The sequence below is a fragment of the Acomys russatus genome, chromosome 26 (assembly GCF_903995435.1).
Source record: "Acomys russatus chromosome 26, mAcoRus1.1, whole genome shotgun sequence".
Lineage (NCBI taxonomy): Eukaryota > Metazoa > Chordata > Mammalia > Rodentia > Muridae > Acomys > Acomys russatus.
In genome coordinates this window covers 34,872,553-34,891,800 of record NC_067162.1, presented here as the reverse complement: position 1 = coordinate 34,891,800, position 19,248 = coordinate 34,872,553, and the positions used below count along the sequence as shown (strand labels likewise).

General features: G+C 44.4%; 1 protein-coding gene across 1 annotated transcript in view; it reads right to left on the bottom strand.

Moving 5' to 3' along the window:
• Hydin (HYDIN axonemal central pair apparatus protein) overlaps positions 1-19,248 on the bottom strand; it is a 306,967-nt gene that overhangs the window by 266,231 nt on the left and 21,488 nt on the right. The window contains exons 5-6 of the mRNA XM_051168753.1: positions 12,753-12,952; positions 4,232-4,356 (exon numbers count right to left, since the gene is read on the bottom strand). Coding sequence (XP_051024710.1) covers positions 4,232-4,356; positions 12,753-12,952 — 325 coding nt within the window. The remainder of the gene's footprint in view (positions 1-4,231; positions 4,357-12,752; positions 12,953-19,248) is intronic.

The window sequence follows — 19,248 nt, the reverse complement described above, 5'->3', positions numbered from 1 at the left end:
CTGTGACCGAGGTAGACTGTGACAGGGGTAGACTGTGACCAGGGTAGGTTGTGACTGATGTAAACTATGACTGACGTAGACTGTGACTGGAGTAGACTGGAACCAGGTTAGACTGGGACCAGGGTAGAATGGGACTGGGGTAGACTGGGACTTTCAAGCTTTGACCCTATCATGTGAATAATCTAAAATGACTAATCTAAAAATCTAACAACTTTTCTAAATTATACTGCAACATGTTAAGACATATTTACTTAGAAATTATACTTCTAATTATAGTATTTTATGATAGATATATTTAAATACATGAACATATCACAAAGATGAGTTAAAATTAAATGAGCAGTATTTTTAAAATAAGTAAAAAACAAACAAACAAACAAACAAAAATATCTAATAGTTTTGTAAGGACAAAAGCACAGGCCATTCCTTCTCAAACTTCTGACTTAAAATCTTGTATATAATGACCCAAAGGTAACTTTTAGGGCACTTTTTATTGTTGTTACATTGGTTTTATGACTGACAAAACCAAAAATGTTATCTTATAAAGATGTGAACATCAAGGGGGGGAAACGTATTGTCGGCTCAGTATATCGGCGTTCCTTTCTGAGTGTCACTTGTCATTGACACCAACTGCTAATAATAGGGAGACTGGTTAAAGTTCAGTTCATCATTTCCCCACTGCATTCATAATAACAGCTGCCAGTGACTTCAACCCAAGTATGCCAGGAGCCAGGAACCTCACTCGGCATAAATGGACTGAATGGAACAACTTAATAATGGAATAAAATAATGACAATAAAATAACAATCTTCAGAGTTAATTAAAAATATCCACCCGGGGATTGGTCCTTTTAAATGTCAAACTTTAAATAAGAAGACATGGAAACGTTGAGAGTGAAAGGATAAAAGAGCATTGAATGTCCACATTAATCAAAAGGAAGCATTCCTAAATGCACAAATGTCAGACCAAGTACATTGGAAGGTCAGAGCTCTGACTAACACTAAGGTACTTCATAATGCTAAAATGGTTAATTCAACAGGAAGTTACATTAACACTACTTGTGCACATACCAATATTCTAGTTTCAAAATGCCAAACTGAAAATTGATAATGCAAAAATTGAAATGTTAAATCCATAATTACACTTGTGAACTTTAATAACATTCACCATCTGTCCATAAAGGATAAGAAGTTAGTGGCGCTGTAGCCAAATGACGTGATTATTAGTAAACTTGGCCTAATTGTCATTTATGGGCCACATAACCTTCTCAAAGCACAGGGACCATTTACCAAGCTTGAACATATCCTGGGCCATAATGTTAGTCTCAACTTATTTCCAGGTCTAAAATGATATCAAATTCGTTTTCTGTCACCAGTAGAATTAAAACCAAATTCAAAATAAACCAATAAACAAACAACTAGCTATAAAAATCCCAAGAGTTTGACTATTATTCAATGCTTTGCTAAATAATTTTTAGGTCCAAGAAAAAAATAAAAATGGAAAAGTTTAAATCCTTTAGTTTTAAGGAGAATAAAGCATACGAAAATACATGTGCTGAAGATAAAGCCAGATTTAGATAAAATATTTTGTCTGAAATGTACATATTATAAAACGTTAAAAGTCAGTGTCTAAGCACTCCCCCTACGGCTGACAACAGCCACAAGAAGTAAAGCCTGGGGAAATAATAAAGAAGAAAAATAAATAAGGTTTGGAAAATGTGAGTAATAAAGGAAATTAGCTAAAAGCTGGCCCTCTGAGTAAGCGAATAAAATTGACAAAAATAGAAGTCCTACCTAAGGACAGAGGAGGGGTGCCAGTGGGGCTGCCAATGTCGCAAAGACCATGAGTGACTGCTCTGAACAGCCCTGCGCTTGAAATTTAAGATTTCAAATTATATGACAAAATGGTCCTTAAAATTGGTTTAAGGAAAACAAATCAGTAATTAAAAGTCCACATCTCTTTTGAAAAACAAAAGTTTGGCTTGAACAAAGAAATTCTTAACCATTTAAGGAAGTATCAACATAACTCTTTAAGAAGGGTTTTCCCAAAGAATAAAAGAAGATAATAATTCCTAGTAACACTCGACTTGTTTTTGTTTTTGTTTTCAAGACAGGGTTTCTCTAGCCTTGGCTGTTCTGTAACTTGCTCTGTAGACCAGGCTGGCCTCAAGACCACAGAGATCCACCTGCCTCTGCCTCCCCAAGTGCTGGGATTAAAGGCATGTGCCACCACAGCCAGCTTTCAACTTAAAATAAATAAATAAATAAAATAAAATAAAGGACTAATTAGGTTCATCAGACCAAAACCTGAGGGAGCTACTACATAAAAAGAACATTAAAGGATAATTTTTCTTCTCTCACAAATTTGACTACCACTCTCTCAAACAAAATATTAGCGAATCTATCCCGGTGATTTATCAATATTTAAACTTTGTATTCATACCAGGAAGCAGCAATTTCAACCAATGGTCACATTAGAAGAACAACAATCAGAAAATCTTTGCTAATGTTGATGAAGACATTCGATAGAGAGTCAACGTCCACCCGAGAGGGGAAACCACAGGAACCCACGGGGTGGAGTGTCCACGAGTGAACAGTGAGCAGGGACAAGGTAATGAGAGTAGGGGAACTGATGAAAAAAGGAAGTGACGCCTGGTCTCTCACACGCAGTTAAGTCAAAGATAGACCTTTAGCTGAAGCATAGGAGCTAAAACTAAATTGCTTATAGACATAAACATGAAATATATTCACAATCACAGAGTAGCAAAAGCTGACTTCTAAGCAAGGTTAAAACAAAAATTTGTCTTAAAAAACAAAACAAAACAAAACAAAATGAGCCGGGCGTGGTGACGCACACCTTTAATCCCAGCACTCTAGGAGGCAGAGCCAGACGGATCTCGGTGCGTTCAAGGCCAGCTTGGTCTAACAAATAGAGTCCAGAACAGCCAAGGCCACGTGGAGAAACCCTGTCTCAAAAAAACAAAACAAAAAAGAAAAGAAAAAGAAAAACAAAATTGTAACAGATTTTACTAAAATTAAAAATAATTGCTCATCAAGTACGGCCATTGAAGAATTGCAAGGCATGCTATAGACTGGGAGAAAAACATCTTTCTGACAAGTAACTAACTAATACAGTAAAAGAAAAGTAAACAAGCAGAAAAGATATAGGAATGGCCAGTTATACATGGAAAGATGCCTCGGGCCATACATTAGAGAAGGGAAAACTGAAACCATTCACACTCCCAGTGGATCTAAAGTGCACACAGTGTAACAATGGAAGCAGCTGGAACTCTCAGCCTTTGCTGGCTGACTTCCTGTAAAATGGCCCAGATGCTTTGGAAAGTGGCATCCTCTTGAGCTGGGAGAAGTGTTTTTACTTATGTAGGTCAGAAGATTCCTCTTTTCTTTAAGCTACTTCAAACTTAGGGCTCTCTAGCTGGCAGGCAGGGAATTACTGCAAACAGAAACAGGTGAGACATGCCGCCATGCCACTGGCTGTGTGGAGGTGTGATGCTGGCCCAGGTGGAGCCAGGACCACTTAACTATGGTTGGTAAAGAAAGGGCATCTTGTTCTAAGGCAAATGTACAAAGCCAGCAACTCTAACCTGTGACCTATATATCATGATTGTGTACTTCTATTTTCACTCTACAGTGCCATCCGCGTATTTTAAAAGACAGCAGTCCACACAGTATGTGATTACCATGGGGTATGGCCATCAAAAAGAAAAAACAAAATGTTTGTGGCAACAGATACAGTTCAGAATTTATGTGAGATCTTAATGGCAGCACTTGCTTGATACAAGAATTAAGGACACTGGGTCTAAAATAGTGGGCACATATAAGAATATTTTGAACTGGGATTTACATACATTTAAAAAATAAGGCAGATGCAGCCACAGGTCAAATGGAAAGCACATGGGTGAACACTGCCTTCAAGTTCTCACAAACACATAAACATCCTCCACTCATCAGTGTGATTTCTGGTTCCCTCCTGAGTCCTAGATTCCTCAGGCTTTCCGTGTGGGGCAGCCAATTCGGTGGGAATTCTATGAGACTTGGCATCAATTCTGCTGGAAACATTCATATTTTGGCCCTTTGCTTTTCAGAATTTAACTTAAGTTCATGACGCCATAACGCATCTCAGCATCCTTGTTTTTACCATTTCCCCCTTCTTAGTATGAAGAACTAAAGCTAAAACAAACAAACAAAATAACCAAAACAACGAAGCATACCGGTATCGTAAGTCACGATGAGTTTTTCCTTGTGATTGCCCACACTCTGTGGCTCAAAGTCAACTTCCAGCTGCATGGACTCCCCCACATTAAGAATCCCATCCGTTGGCTCTATCGAGAAAGGCCTGCAAAGCATATGGAGAGACACTGTCAGAGTGTATTTCTGACTAGCTTGGCATGAGGAGAGGAGACTGGAGCTCCAGATCTTCAGAGCGCTCACTTCCTGGTCCAACAGTGCAGGATGATGTTCCCTGGATGGGAAAGAAGTAGTTAACATAACAGTAATAGATCAGCAAGGAGAGAGGCTGAGCAGCTGCAGTCAGGTTCCTGTTTGTATTCTTGTCTTTCATATCTTTTTTTATTCGTGGGTGTACCTGATGGGAATAAACTGGATAAAACTTGCCCTCAGGATTCTGAGATTGCAAAAGGCCTACTGGTCCCCACCACAGAGGTCAGCTTCCTGAGCATGCGCAGATGGAAATGGGACCAAAAAAAAAAAAAAAAAAAAAAAAAAAGGCAGTTAGAAGGTGAAGGTGAACGGGGAAAGTTCTATATCTTGAAAATAGAATTGGAGACCCAGGTGTGGTGGGGCGCGGGGGTTCATTTGAGCAGAGGGAGATAGCTTCATTTCACGGTCCAGGAAGGGAACAGTAAGCTGGGCCTGATTACAAAGCACCTTGAACAACTCATAGGGCTCTTCCTTCTAAACAGAAAATCCAGCCCATTTAATTATTTTTCACGATCTATTTCACATCTTTAAATTGCTAGTTTTTTCAAAGTAATGTGGTGGGCAGTGTAGCTGGCTGGCGGGCCACGCTGTTTCTGAGTACGTGCTTCTATAACAGCGTTTAGCATCATCATCCCTTAAATCTTATCTGTCTGTAGATAATGAACTCAGTTTCAGGGGACCTAAGCTTTCTGCCATGAGGGTACAGAGCAGACACAAGGGTCACGTTAGGTGGGGCCTGAGATATTCGCTAGGACCTCTGTGGCCTCTGGTGATGTCTGCTCACTTTCTCTGCTGCCCACCTGCGCCACCCCCGTTTGGATCTCTTCTTCCATTCCTTGATCTTCCATCTGCCTTTCTCTCTCCTTTTCTGGTCCTCATGATACCCACTCTCCAGGGAGCTGCTGGCACCACTGTAGGATACCCTGGAGTTGTTTGCTTCTAAACTGATCTCTGGCAATGGCTGAATGAGCTCAAACCGTGACCTTGGACAAGTTATTTAAATTAGTTTTCTCATCTAGAAAAATGGGTCAGAACAGCACCTGCCTCATAAGGTTACAGTGTGGGGTAAAGGGGTCAGTACAGGTGAGTGGTTGGAATAATGTCTGGCCCATAAGGTATCATGTGATACAAATGTTTACTGTTACTGTTATTTTATCTTCACCTACATTCCAGTGACACTGGAGGAGGAATCAAAAGGTACACTCAGCTGTGTAGTTAATTCAAGCATTTATCACTGCCCTTTCACACACACACACATTAGTCTCCTGCTCAAACACCTTGTGATCTGTGCAATAAAGTTCAAACCCTTAGCATTCAAAGTCACACACACATGCACATTCCTATGGGTCTATAGACATTCCTATGGGTCTAACCCCCTATATACGCTTGTCACACCGCCCCCCCCCCAGTCAATGGGGATGGGGTAGGTGGGAGGCTTTGGTCTCTTTACCCACAAAGTCCCCCAAGCACTGCTCCTGCTCTGTCCAAACGGACTGTGCCTCCTACATAGATAGCCTAGGACTGCCAGGATCCTATCTGAAAATCCAGCGCTTCCCTCCTGTGATACTGCGTTGGCTATCATGGACCACAGCTCAGATTCAAAGTCACCGCTTGCAGAGAATGCTGCATCTGTGGAGCAGCCTGGTTGGTCTGCATGTGGAGTACTGCTCCTGAAAATTCCAGATTCCTCCTCTCCTCTGAGGAAGGGTTCTTACTCATTCAGAGAAGCAGCCATGAAAGTGAACTTGAATTCTGATGCGAGGTAAACTTCAGGAAGAAGCAGGAAGGACCAGGAGGAAGGACCCAGCTGGGGACGTGCACTCTCATGGGGCTACTCTACACCCACTGAACCTCTAAACCACAGGACCACACAGAAGAGGTATGGGATTACAATCAAAGCTTGTGGGCGTCAAACTCAGGGCTGTGCACATGCTAGGCTAGCACTCTGAGCTGAGCCACAGCCCCAGCCCACCGTCAAATCACAAAGGCCAATAGGACACTTGCCATCTTTCGTTAATTTTTATAACGTCTTGGAATGAAAAAGGAGTAAACGCTCAGGAGCCAAGCAGTCGTTGCTTGTGGAAGGCGATGAGTCTTCCAGGCTGAGGTCCATTCCTCCCTTCTGGCTCAGTAAGACACTGACTGCAGGGGATGGGGCCCAAGTTTCCTGCCTTTGAAAATAACATGACAGTGGCTTCTTCTTTCTTTGCCTCTTTAATTGATGCTATCTTTTTTTTACAGCCTGTTCAGTTTCCTCTCAAATACACCTCGGTAGCAAAAGAACATTTTGAAATGGATTGGAGGTTATCTTATCCCAGAACTTCAGCTGATCTCCTATGCAGAAGGTGACACCGGGTCTCTAGGGAGTCCAAGTTCTATAGAGCAGTAACGGATACTTTCCCTGCATGCTAATTGTTAGTTTTAGGTTACACTAAACTTCTTCAGCTGTGAGAAGAGTCACCTGGGATCACCGTGGCTTCCTGGAGTTGCCCGAGCTCTCTCAATAAATCAGATGTTAATTGGGCAGAGTGCGTGAGGTGCCGGGGCTTAATCACTGCCTGTAATTTGATTTTGCACTTCATTTTACTCCAGGCCTTCGGGCTGAACTGCCTGCACAATATCGAATGTCAGCAAGCACTCTTATAAAGAACTCAAGAGCAGTGACCCTCCAGGGTCCAAGGCGGCCTCTGTCTATTAAACTGTTTGGTTTTGATATGACACCTTCATTAATCTCAAATTTTTCATTATGGAAGGAACTTGGTCTTCCGACAAACCTTGAGTCTGGTCTTCGTGTCTTAAATAGTGAATTTCATATCAGTATGCTTTCTCATATGGCTGAACTGGAGCCTTAGATCTTTAAGTTGCTTCTCAATCCTCTGCCATCCACTCCCCAGTATTAATTCCCCTTTAATAACCAAAGCTATTGTGTGACCTGCTGGAGTTCTAGGTCAAATCTGTAGTAATGCCGAATGGCAATTGTTTATGCTCTCTGTATATTTTATAGCACACAGCAGCTCCTTGTATTAGTGCAGGAACCATTACTCCCGTTTTATAGTCTTTGGAACATGTATTTTTAGTTTAAGTTATTGTGGAGGTTTACAATTGCAGCTTTGCCTGTGTGATATATTGTTGGGACGGCATCCTATAAACATTTATTGAGCACTTATTTATTCTAGACATTTGCTAGATGCTGAGCACACACAGATGAAAGAGTCAGATATGAGTCTTGCACCCGAGAAACCCACAGATACGAGAAGAAAGTTTTCTTCTTATCGTCTATATAAAGCTAATCGTCTTATGAGTTAAATCATCATTTAGATGAGAGCAAAAGCAAGATCTGTTTTTAACAGAATTTCCCATGAGGTATTGTTTCTCATTGAATCCTGAAGCTAAAAGTGCTCAGACCAAGCAAGGAGGCTTTTGACCTGATAGCCCCCGCCTGTCACCCCTTCTTACCTCTATTGTATCTATTGAGGACCATGTGGGTGTCTCCTGTGCCAATGAGCTCGAGGCTCGTCCCCACTTTTTCTTCTAACAGATTTACTGTGTCTGCTTATATGTCGAGATCTTTTATCCACTTGGACTTTAGTTTTGTGCAGGGTGATAAATAAGGGTCTATTTGTATTTTTCTACAAGCAGATGGTCCAGTTAGACCAGCACCTTTGTTGAAGATTTATCTTTTTTCCATTGTATGGTTTTGGCTTCTTTGTCAAAAACCAAGTGTCCATTGGTGTGTGGGTTAATTTCTGGGCCTTTGATTTGGTTCCACTGATCCACTTGTTTGTTTCTAGGCTAGTACCATGCCATTTCAACAATTAATAAATGGGACCTCATGAAACTGAAAAGCTTCTGTAAGGCAAAGGACACTGTCAACAGAACAAAATGACAGCCTACAGACTGGGAAAAGATCTTCACCAACCCTACATCTCACTGAAGGCTAATATCCAAAATATATAAAGAACTCAAAAAATCAAACACCATAAAGACAAGTAATCCAATTAAGAAATGGGGCTCAGAACTAAACAGAATTATCAACAGAGGAATGTAGAATGGCTGAGAAATGCTTAAAGAAATGTTCAATGTCCTTAGTCATCAGGGAAATGCAAATCAAAACAACTCTGAGATTCTCTCTTACACATATCAGAATGGCTAAGATGAAAAGCTCAAGTGACAGCATATGCTGGCTACGATGTGGAGAAAGAGGAACACTCCTCCATTGCTGGTGGGAGTGCAAACTTGTACAACCACTCTGGAAATCAATCTGGCACTTTCTCAGAAAATAAGAAATAGTTCTACCTCAAGACCCAGCTATTCCACTCTTGAACATATACCCAAAAGATGCTCCACCATACAATAAGGACATTTGCTCAACTATGTTCATAGCAGCTTTATTTGTAATAGCCAGAATTTGGAAACAACCTAGATGTCCCTCAACCAAAGAATGGATAAAGAAACTGGTACATTTACACAATGGAATACTACTCAGCTATTTAAAAACAAGGAAATCTTGAAATTTGCAGGCAAGTAGATGGAACTAGAAACAATCATCCTGAGTGAGGCAACCCAGACCCAGAAAGACACACATAGAATATACTCACTTATAAGTGGTATTAGCCAAATATTACAGGATAACCACACTACAATACACAGACCTAAAGAAACTAAATAACAAGGAGGACCCTCAGAAGGACAAATAAAATAAACACTGGAAGCAGTTGAAGAGAAGGAACAGGAAGGGCCCTCTGAAAGATTCCATCCAGCAGGAGATCCAAACAGATGCTGAGACTCACAGCCAAATTTTGGGATGGAGCACAGGGAATCTTATGGAAGATTGGAGAATAGAAGGCCCCGGAGGGGTCAGGAGCTCCACAAGGGAGACCAATGAAGCCAACAAATCTGGGCTGGTGGTGCTGCCGAAACTATTGCACCAACTAAGCACCATGCATGGTGTGGAACTAGACCTTCTGTTCAGATGTAGTAGACAGGCAGGACAGTTTCCTTGTGGGTTCCATAATATGGAGAGTAGGGACTACTTCTAACATGGACTCTGGCCCCCACAAGTTGGTCACTTCCCTTGCAGGGTGGCCTTGCCAGGCCACAGAGGAAGAGGATACAGGCAGCCCAGATGAGACTTGATAGCCTGAGGTCAGAGGTTAGGGGAGGAGGGCTCACCTTTCTGAAGACTAGGGGAGGGAGGGAGGGGGGGGAGGGTATGAGGGAAGGAGGGTGGGATTGGGAGGCAACAAGGGAGGAGGCTACAGTCAGGATGTAAAGTGAACAAATAAAAAAAGAAAAAAGAAAAGAAAAAAGAATCATGCTGACAGGATCACTCTGTCTGGGAGACAGAACCACCTGAGTGATTTTCAGAGAGGATACCTATTGGGGATCTCTGCAGAGATTCTGATTCACAGATCCAACAAGTCACAAATCCAAGCAGGGCTCTGCTCTCTGAGAAGTCTCAGTTGCAAACAACAGAAGCTAACTGCAGCTAATTCAGAGAGGGGGTTGCTGGAAGGATTTGAGGCAGTTCACTGCACGGACAATGTTGGTTGGAAACCATCAGTTTTGTGGAAAGGCATGAAGCTACAATTTCATAAAGAACATGAAGAGAAAAGCAACAGAATTTGCAAAGTGGGGATTAGAGAGACTTGGCTACACAAAAGATAGGCAAACCGAGAAACCCACCTTAACACAGCGAGGGATGGTTCACAGTGGTGAAGACATCCCCATCCTTAGGCTGGAAGCAAAGGGAAGGAGGAATCAAAGTTATCAGACCCTGGGGCCAGGAGAAGCTGGAGCCATGGTAGGCCAGTCTGATGGCAGCTGGGACCACAGCGGAGAAGAGGCTCAGCTGAAGACGGAGAGGGAGAGAAACGCCCCAGCTCCCTTCTTCCTGTCCTCTAGTCTCCTCCTGGTGACCCATGGTCAGACACAGTGGAATCCAATGATGCGGAAATCTAGGAAGGCCACCAGTAAGTAGCACAATAAAGAAAGCCACACAGAAGAGATGTGAACAAGCTCTGACCTAGTCTGTGTGTGTGTGCTAACACAGCATCAGTGATAACTTCCTGAGGGAACTTGACTGGTCATCCCTTCCTCGCACCTTCAGCTACAGAGTGAGAACGTTGACCCAGGACCTTTAAATGCCCACGATTCCCCATTGGCCACTGAGTTTACACCTCATTTTAACCCAGAATTACTGTTAGGAAAATATGATGATTTGTTCAAGTTAAACGGTTAAATAAATAGAAATGTTTTAGATTTTTTTTTTAAAGCAACATTACACTGTAGAATGAGAGTTTGTTTTGTTTGGCTTGGTTTTTACATGTAGCTAATATGTAAGAAATTGATAGGTGGAAAAGGTAAGAACTGGGCAATTAATCTAGGGAGATATTCTGCCTGCATATGTTTTCCCATATTGGAGAACTTCCTTACATATACAAATGTCAATATACTAAGCTTTAGATATCTTTATTTTTATGTATATGTGTGTGCCTGTAGGAGTTTATATTGGACCATGAGTACACAGAGGCCAGAAGGAAGTGTCAAAGCCCTTAGAAATGTAGTTAATGGTGGATGTGACTCAGTGGAAGTAAACAGCAGACCCTCTGGAGACACGCATCCTCTAAGCAGGAAAAGGGCTCAATGGAGAAAGCCCTTCTGAAAACAAGCCCACAAAGCAGACATCATAGGAGGACACATGGTCTCCTGCCTCAACTTGATCTTCTGCTTCTCTGAGTCATCATCATCCTTAAGACCCACTGATAACCCTCATTCTAAGACTTGTGACTGTGTGTGTTGAGGGAGGGAGGTACATAGAAGTACAGTGTCCACAAAGACCAAAAGAGAGCACTGACATCCTGAACCTGTAGTTACAGGCGGTGGTGATCCGCCCAAAGTGGGTGCTGGGAATGGAAACTGGGTCCTCTGCAAGACGAGTAGACGTTTTTACCCCTGGAGCCATAGTCCCAACCCCTCAGCCACCATCCATATGCCCACAACAAGTGCTTCCGCATGTATGTCATGGTACTCATGTGGAGGCCAGAGAACAGCTATGTAGAATTAGTATTCTCCAACCATGTCTATATAGGTTCCGGGGATTAAAGCAGGTCATCTGGTTTGTAGGACGAGGCCTTTTGGAAAGTCCCCTGAGAACAGAGACAGCCTCACTTTACAGTACTCCACAGGGTCCAGAACACTGGAGAAACCCAATACAATTTCAGATTAAAACCAAACTCCATCACATGTTACCCTCCTGTGCTTGATACAGCCTCTCTCTGTTTCCTCATCTTCAAAGGCAGTAGTAGCAGGCTGCATTCTCTTTGCAAATGCTCTACTTTTCTAGAAGTCTGGCAGTTACACTGGGCCCACCCAGTGGACCTAAGTTGACCCTTCCTATTTTGTTTGTTTGTTTTGAGACAGGGCCTCTCGACATAGTCCTGCCTGTCCTGGAACTCACTATGTAGATATGGTGGGCTTCAAACTCACAGAGGTCTGTCTGCCTCTGCCTCCTGAGTGATGGGATTAGCTTCCACACATGGCCTGCTAATCAGCTAATCAGCAGTCTTATTTGCATCTATAAACTCCATCCCTTCTCACCATATAGCATTACATAGTCTCAGGTACTGAACATCCTTAGAACACGGGCTTGTACCTTTAAGCCCAATTCCATAGCCTGAACCAGGCCACGCCTCCCTGAGGCTCTCTCTGGGACCTGGAGCTAAGAAGTGATCTGTTCTGTGACTTGAAAGATACCTGGCTCTTCCATGCTTCTTGTAATATGTGCTATGCTGAACTAAATCACATGATGTGAAACTCCCTGCCAAACCTAAAAATTTATCAAAGCTAGATTCCTTTGTTTGGGGAGTTGGTCCAGGACTTCCCAGGAAGACTGCTTGGGGATTTGGTCCAGGCATGAAGGATGCTTTCTGAGAAGGCCTAAGGAGTCTGTTCTCCTCATGGGCCTCCAGAAGGGATAACAGCCTCCTGGCACCTGCTGCAGTGTGAGGTTATCAGCTTACATTATTTGAAGCCAGTAGCAAACTAACCCAGCCAAAGAACTTTCTAGTCAAAAAGTCCATGTTTACTTATAAATCCCCATGGGTTCACCATTCTCTGTATTAAAGAAGGTAAAATTTGGTAAGAAATGGATAGTAAATCCGGAATGTTTGATCCCTTCAGCTGAAGCTGCAACAAGCAAACGCCACCCCAGATGCTATTCTAGCAAATTACTTGTGCCAGCCAGAGCTAGCTGCCATCAATCAGAGAGGCAAGGGCTGCAGGAATGCATACCTTTGAGTTTTGAGGCGGAACACGGAGTCTTTGTTGCCAATGTTTCGGACCAGCAGAATCTTCTGGGTGCTGTATTTCACAGGGCAAGTGGAAAAATTCAGCTCATCAGGGAAGTCCAGGATGGCTCGAGCCCCTCTGGCTTTGACGGGCACAATAAACTTCTCCCTTTCAGTGATACAGGTCAACATGTGGGCGTAGTCCTGCCAGGGAAGGGGGACAATCGTTATTTGAGGGGACACCAACAGGATCAGGATCGCTGTAAAAGGAGAGCTAGAGGTTATTGCGGCCACTGTGCCAAACAGTGCAGTGAACTTCTCTACAAACTTCTCAGGGCAAGTAGAGGTGTGTTGTTTTCACCAGCATTCTTCTAGCTGAGAGAGGAGGAGAGGTCACGTGTCAAAACCTATAAGTCAGTCCAGGAGCTTGGAGTTCATGTTTCTCCGATGGTTGCAAGGCAAGGTGGAGATAATGAAAGGCACAGTACTCTTTAGAGTCAAAGATGGCTACTCGTCCCTCATGTCCTCCTCCTACAAGGGGTATCCAGACTTTGGGCATTACAATATGACACTGCGGTCTAAAGATGTATTGAGATGCATTCATACTGTTGTGGAATGTGGTCTTCTGTGTGAAACAACTACCATATTCGTTGGATCACTGGCGCCTGCTTGCAAGAGACCAGCATCATTAGGTTTGTTGACTGTTGACATGCCATTATAGCAGGAGGAGCTGGAGAGAGTCACTGGACCTCACCTGAGGGTCCAGCTGTTGCTCCCAGACATTCTGCCCTAATTGCATGTGGCCTATGGCCTCAGAGGTCTCTCAGAAAAGAGCTAGAGTATCTAGGCTAGGTAAGACTAACAGAACGGGAAGCCATCATCCATGCCTGGCAAAGACTTTCCAGTACAGCTGTTGGGGGTTACCTATGCTCCTGTAGGCACCCCATCTTAGTTCCTCAGGCTGTCTTGGTGGAATTGCATTTTGATTTGTTGTTGGGCTCTGATATGGATGGGGTAGACCTTGTTTATGGCTCCCCAGGGAAGGATTTCTCCCAATACATCGTTATTCTAGGATTATGAGAGAGCCAGTGGGTATAGGTTGAACACTCCTGTCTCTAAACCCTATTTATCCTTCCACCTTGTGTGTTTGGATCGATGGTTCTGATGAATGGTTTCTTCACACATCTTCGTTGCAATACGGCTCTGCCCTCCTCCATCAGGAGTGAAGGATGTGGTGGCACCTCCTGCTTTAAACAATACAGAGCAGCGTGTGCTTTGCTAGTTTTGAATGGAAGCTTCCAGAAGTTTTGCTATTTCCAGTCATGCTCTTGAGACCCTGCCGCTGTCATGTGAATAAGTCTGGCCTAGCCTACTGCCAGATGAGAGCCTAGATATTCCACCCAGTGTCAAATCAAGCTAGCCTCAGGCAGTGGATCCCAGATACATGAGAGAGCTCAGCCTACTTCCAAGAAATTCTCTGAGTGCAGCCACTTCCTGCCACTCTGATGCTAGAACTGCAGCTTTTGCTGGGCTAGTGGGACCCTCCTCATCCACAGTCCATTTCCATGCAAGGGCCAGAGAGATCCAGTTATGGTGTAAGTCAGTTTGGATAGTGCCTCCGCTCAAAGTCAGCCAGGCTGAGGGCTGGGGTGCCCTCCAGGACTCCACAGTGAGGCCTCTGCCCTTTCCCCAGCTACGTCTCCTCCTGCCCTGCTCATTCATCTCTGCAGCTACAGCCCCTCACCCCGACTTGGAGCCTCCACACACTCGGAGCCTCTGGTTATGCCTGGCGCTTTTTCCTTAGTCTCATGGGCGCCTGCACAGCAGTCCATTCTCTCTCAAACACCTTACTGTCTGCTCCATCTAAGCTTAGCTCTCCTACCTCACTCCCTTCTAGGCACCCAGAACGACTCCACAGCCTGGACTTTAGCAAACACTCTGTGAACATTTGTTGACTGTCGGGCAATCAGGAGTACAGCCTTGGATAGTGGTGAATGAAAAACAGAAACAAACAAATAGACAAATAAAGTGTGATTAGAAGAATACTTGAGGGAGAAAGGGAGGCCAGGAAGGGAGGGAGGCCAGGAAGGGCCTCCACGAAAGAGGAGGCATGTCAGCCAAGACCAGAGTGAGAAATGAAGCTATGTGGCTGAATGGCTGTCTCAGGGTAGCATGACTCAGGGCTTGTGGCCAGAGGGAAACAAGGCAGAGAGAGTAGTTAGAGACCTAGAGCAGGTGGGGGCGGGCAGGGCAGGTCACAGAGTATCTTTTCAGCCAGTGGCAAGACCTGAGGATGATGGGACAATTAACAGTGTGGACATCTGATCTCCTGCGGATGCAAATGTATAGCTTAGGAAAAGATTGGCCAGCGTGTGGGTAGTAGACTGTGAGGGGACTTTAGGAGCGAAAAGCAGGCCAGCTGGATCACCACAGTGGTCCCAGAGAAGAGACGATAGTGATCTGACCCATGAACTGATGTGCTTAGTTGGTTTCTGGCCTGGCGAGGAGGAAGTTCTCCATAAATATGTCTCCATAAGCCGGGGCGTGGTGGCGCACGCCTTTAATTCCAGCACTCAGGAGGCAGAGGCAAGTGGATCGCTGTGAGTTCGAGGTCAGCCTAGTCTACAAAGTGAGTCCAGGACAGTCAAGGCTACACAGAGAAACCCTGTCTCAAAAAAAAAAAAAAAAAAAAAAAAAAAACAGAAAAAAAAAGTCTCCATAAATGTCATGATTGAACTCATATATTGAATACAGTGCCAGGTGGCAGGCACTCAGTGAACAGTCAGCCTGTGCTTACTTGTGCTGTTGATGTGATAACAATGGCAACACTAAACTCGATCCCAGAGATAAGACATGGTAAGCTCAGGGTGCAGCGAGGGCTCTGAGAAAATAAACTGTTGTCAAATGCTCTAGCAGTACGATTGAGAAATGGCTCCCATTGCCTCAGGCATTTGAACACTTGGTCCCAAGTTGACGGTGTTATTTGGGGATGCTTAGAAGGTGTGGTTCTTCTGGAAGAAGTATGTCATTGTGGGTGGGCTTTGAGATCTCGCAGTCTCTCACCCATTTGCCAATGTGCTCTCTCTCTGCTTTGTGCTTGCTGTTTAAGATGAGAGCTCTCAGTTCTCTGTTCCAGTGGCCATGCCTGCCTGCCTGCCTGCCTGCCTGCTGCTGTGCCTGCCTGCTGCTGTGCCTGCCTGCTGCTGTGCCTGCCTGCCTGCTGCCGTGCCTGCCTACCTGCCTGCTGGTATGCCTGCCTGCTGCCATGCCTGCTGCCGTGCCTGCTGCCGTGCCTGCCTGCTGCTGTGCCTGTCTGCCTGCTGCCATGCCTGCCTGCTTGTTGCTGTGCCTGCCTGCTGCCTTGCCTGCCTGCTTGTTGCTGTGCCTGCCTGCTGCCTTGCCTGCCTGCTGCAGTGCCTGCCTGCTGTAGTGTCCGCCTGCTGCAGTGCCTGCCTTATAGAGACTGTGATAGACTCTTGCCCTAATGGAACAGTAACCCCAAAACAACCCTCCATTCTATAAGCTGCCTTGAACATGACATTTTATCACAGCAGAAAAGTAACTAAGACAAATGCTGCTGTGGGAAGGGGCTGGTTCATCGTAAATAACCAAGAAAGCCTCTCAGAGGAGGTGACCTTAGGATGGAGAGCTGAAACACAAAAGGAAATAACCAGGAGAGCTCCAGGAACAGTGTGTTCCTGGCAAGGGGGACTCTGGACATAAAGTCTTCAGGTAGGCGTGTGCAATAAAAATTAATGAACAGTACTGTCAACGCGTATTAAAGTTAAGCTGTTGGGCTCTTAGCCTTGCAATTGATTTTTGCTTTTCAGATGGCAAAGCCAAGCTTGGAAATGAAGATGTGCAGACATAAAGAAGTAGAAATCACACCAGACTGGTCTTAGGAACCCCTTAGAACTCAATCTCACAGCTGTTTAGTCGGATGACAGCGGAATCTTTAAGAGGTGGCATTACTCCCGCTTTTTCCTCCCTTAGGTACTCAAACCCAGCCAGCAAGGGTTTCGTTAGGAGTTACAAACTGGAAAGCAATTGGAAGAGCACTAATTAAGGCATTGAGGGGGTGCTGCAGAACAAGGCTCAGAGGCCATCCTGAGGAGCCTTGGTTTTAGTTCTAGGCTCATCCTATGTCTTACTCTGTAAGGGGTTTGAGGGAGCGAGCAACAGCTGACGAGGCTGACTGACACAGTAGCAGGATGTTTTGGAATCTTCTCAATTTCCCAAATGGAGGTTAGACATTGAGCCACAATTGGGCTTTTTCTTTCTTCCTTTCTTTCTTTCTTTCTTTCTTTCTTTCTTTCTTTCTTTCTTTCTTTCTTTTTCTTTTCTTTCTTTCTTTTTCTTTCTTCCTTTCTTTCTTTCTTTCTTTCTTTCTTTCTTTCTTTCTTTCTTTCTTTCTTTCTTTCGTCCCACTTCCAGAAAAGAACAAGACAAATTTTAAACAGTTCCTTTAAAGCACACTAGAATATATATTAGGTATAGACCATGACTATATTAGCTTGGGCAACACTATTATATACTGCTTTACTGGTTGAACTCAGACATGATGACTCAGGGGCAATTGCCCCAGCGGATGGAATCCCGACGCAGCAATCAGGTCCCCATTCCAGGTGGGCCTTTTGTCTCGGGCTCTTTCCTGTCCACTATGACAGACCCAGTCACGAGTCACTCTACATCCTGAAAGGCTACCCCAGCAACAGAACTCTCCAGAAGGCCTTCTTCCTGAGCTCCCCGACACACACACACACACACACACACACACACACACACACACACACTTCAAACCTTAAGAACAGCAGGAAAATACTAGCAGAGGGGATCTGACTTTCTGGAAGTGAAAAGAATGAATCCTGAAGGAACGTGGCCATAATTCTTTCTGGAGGCTCAGCCGGGAGAAGTGGTGTCTTCTACTCCAATAAAGGACTGTATGTCAAGGGCAAGGCCGATGTGGTTAAATCCGCACACCCCCTCGCTCTCTTTTCTCCACTCCTAAGTATAGCAGGGAAAATGGCAACAGAATGAAACCAGATCTGACTGGGAATCAGCGAAGTCCACCCTTGGCACCCCTGGATGACCTGCTGAGTTTCTTGAGCAGAGACAAGTATTTGCTAGACAGTAGCTTTTCAATCTCAGACTCACTCTCAGAAGGAATTTCTTGGCTTAGAAATCCCAGTGGGTTTAAACACGGGTTTGGCCTGTGTGGTGGTAGCACCTCCTGTGGTACAGTTGAGATCTCAGCATCCTGGGGGCAGCTACAGCCCTCCATCTGTTCAGGGAGAATGACTTCTGATGTTGGGTGATGAAGGAGAGATGGGATGTCTGAGTTTAACTATGTAGTGTTTTCTCTAAGATGATAATGTGAGTTTACTTTTTAAATTTCATTTCATTTTGTTTTTCGAGACAGGGTTTCTCTGTGTAACAGCTCTGGCTGTCCTGGAACCCACTCTGTAGTCCAAGCTGGCCTCAAACTCACGGAGATCCACCTGCCTCTGCCTCCCAAGTGCTGGGATGAAAGGCGTGCGCCACCACCGCACGTGTGTGAGCTTACTTTTAATTCGTGTGTATACTATCATCCACTATGACAAGTGTCTTCCTCTTAAGCTCAAAGAAGCTTGCTCCTGTAGGCTCATCCCTGCCAGTAACCTGCACGTGCTCCCTCGGCCACATGCCCTCTGCCATCACCCTGTTCCCAGGACCAGCCTCTCTTCTACATAGTGGACACCAAGCCTTCAATCACCTCAGGCCTGCCCCAGATCTCTGGATTTCCTTCTTTACCAAACAGACACACATCAGCTTACAATCACCTTTGAATAGTTTCACATTATATATTTTAAAAGCTGCACCTCAAGCTAGTTCCTTCCCTTTTTTCAATGACTCAGTAGCAAAACTCCTTCCCAGTGTTAATTTAGACCCAGCATTGCTACCTCCTCACTTTCCATTCTCTCTGAACCATCTTGGCTTCGGTACCCAGCATTTCATAAAAAGTCTTTGAGCCAAGGTCGCTAATGTCTTTTCCAAGTCCACCAGACAGTTCAGCATCCTCACTCAACTCCTGACTCTCCGCCTTCCTGCCAGTCTTGCAAACCTGCTTTCCTATCCTTGTCCTAGCTCAGGAAATAGCATCATTCTTTTTTAACTCACCTCCTTATCCAGATCCTGATGGCTCTAATTAAAATCAATTAACTCCCCCTTCAGTGTCACTACCCCAGTCCAAACCACCCTGATCACCTGCTTGAACTATTGCAAACCTCTGTCCTTGTATTTGTCACAGTTTCAGTCTGTTATATACAGCAGGAAAACAAAACACAAGGTTATAGGAGCCATGTTGGCAAGGTGTGTAAACAGTCATGCGAGACACAGCTTGTTAATTCCTTTCTGTCATCCTGTTTCACAGGTCTTTCCTATGTCACCTCATGGGCTAGAGTGGCCCTGGGGATGTCATGCTCTCAGTCAAGCAGGCGGACAGAGAGACAGAAGAGAGCACT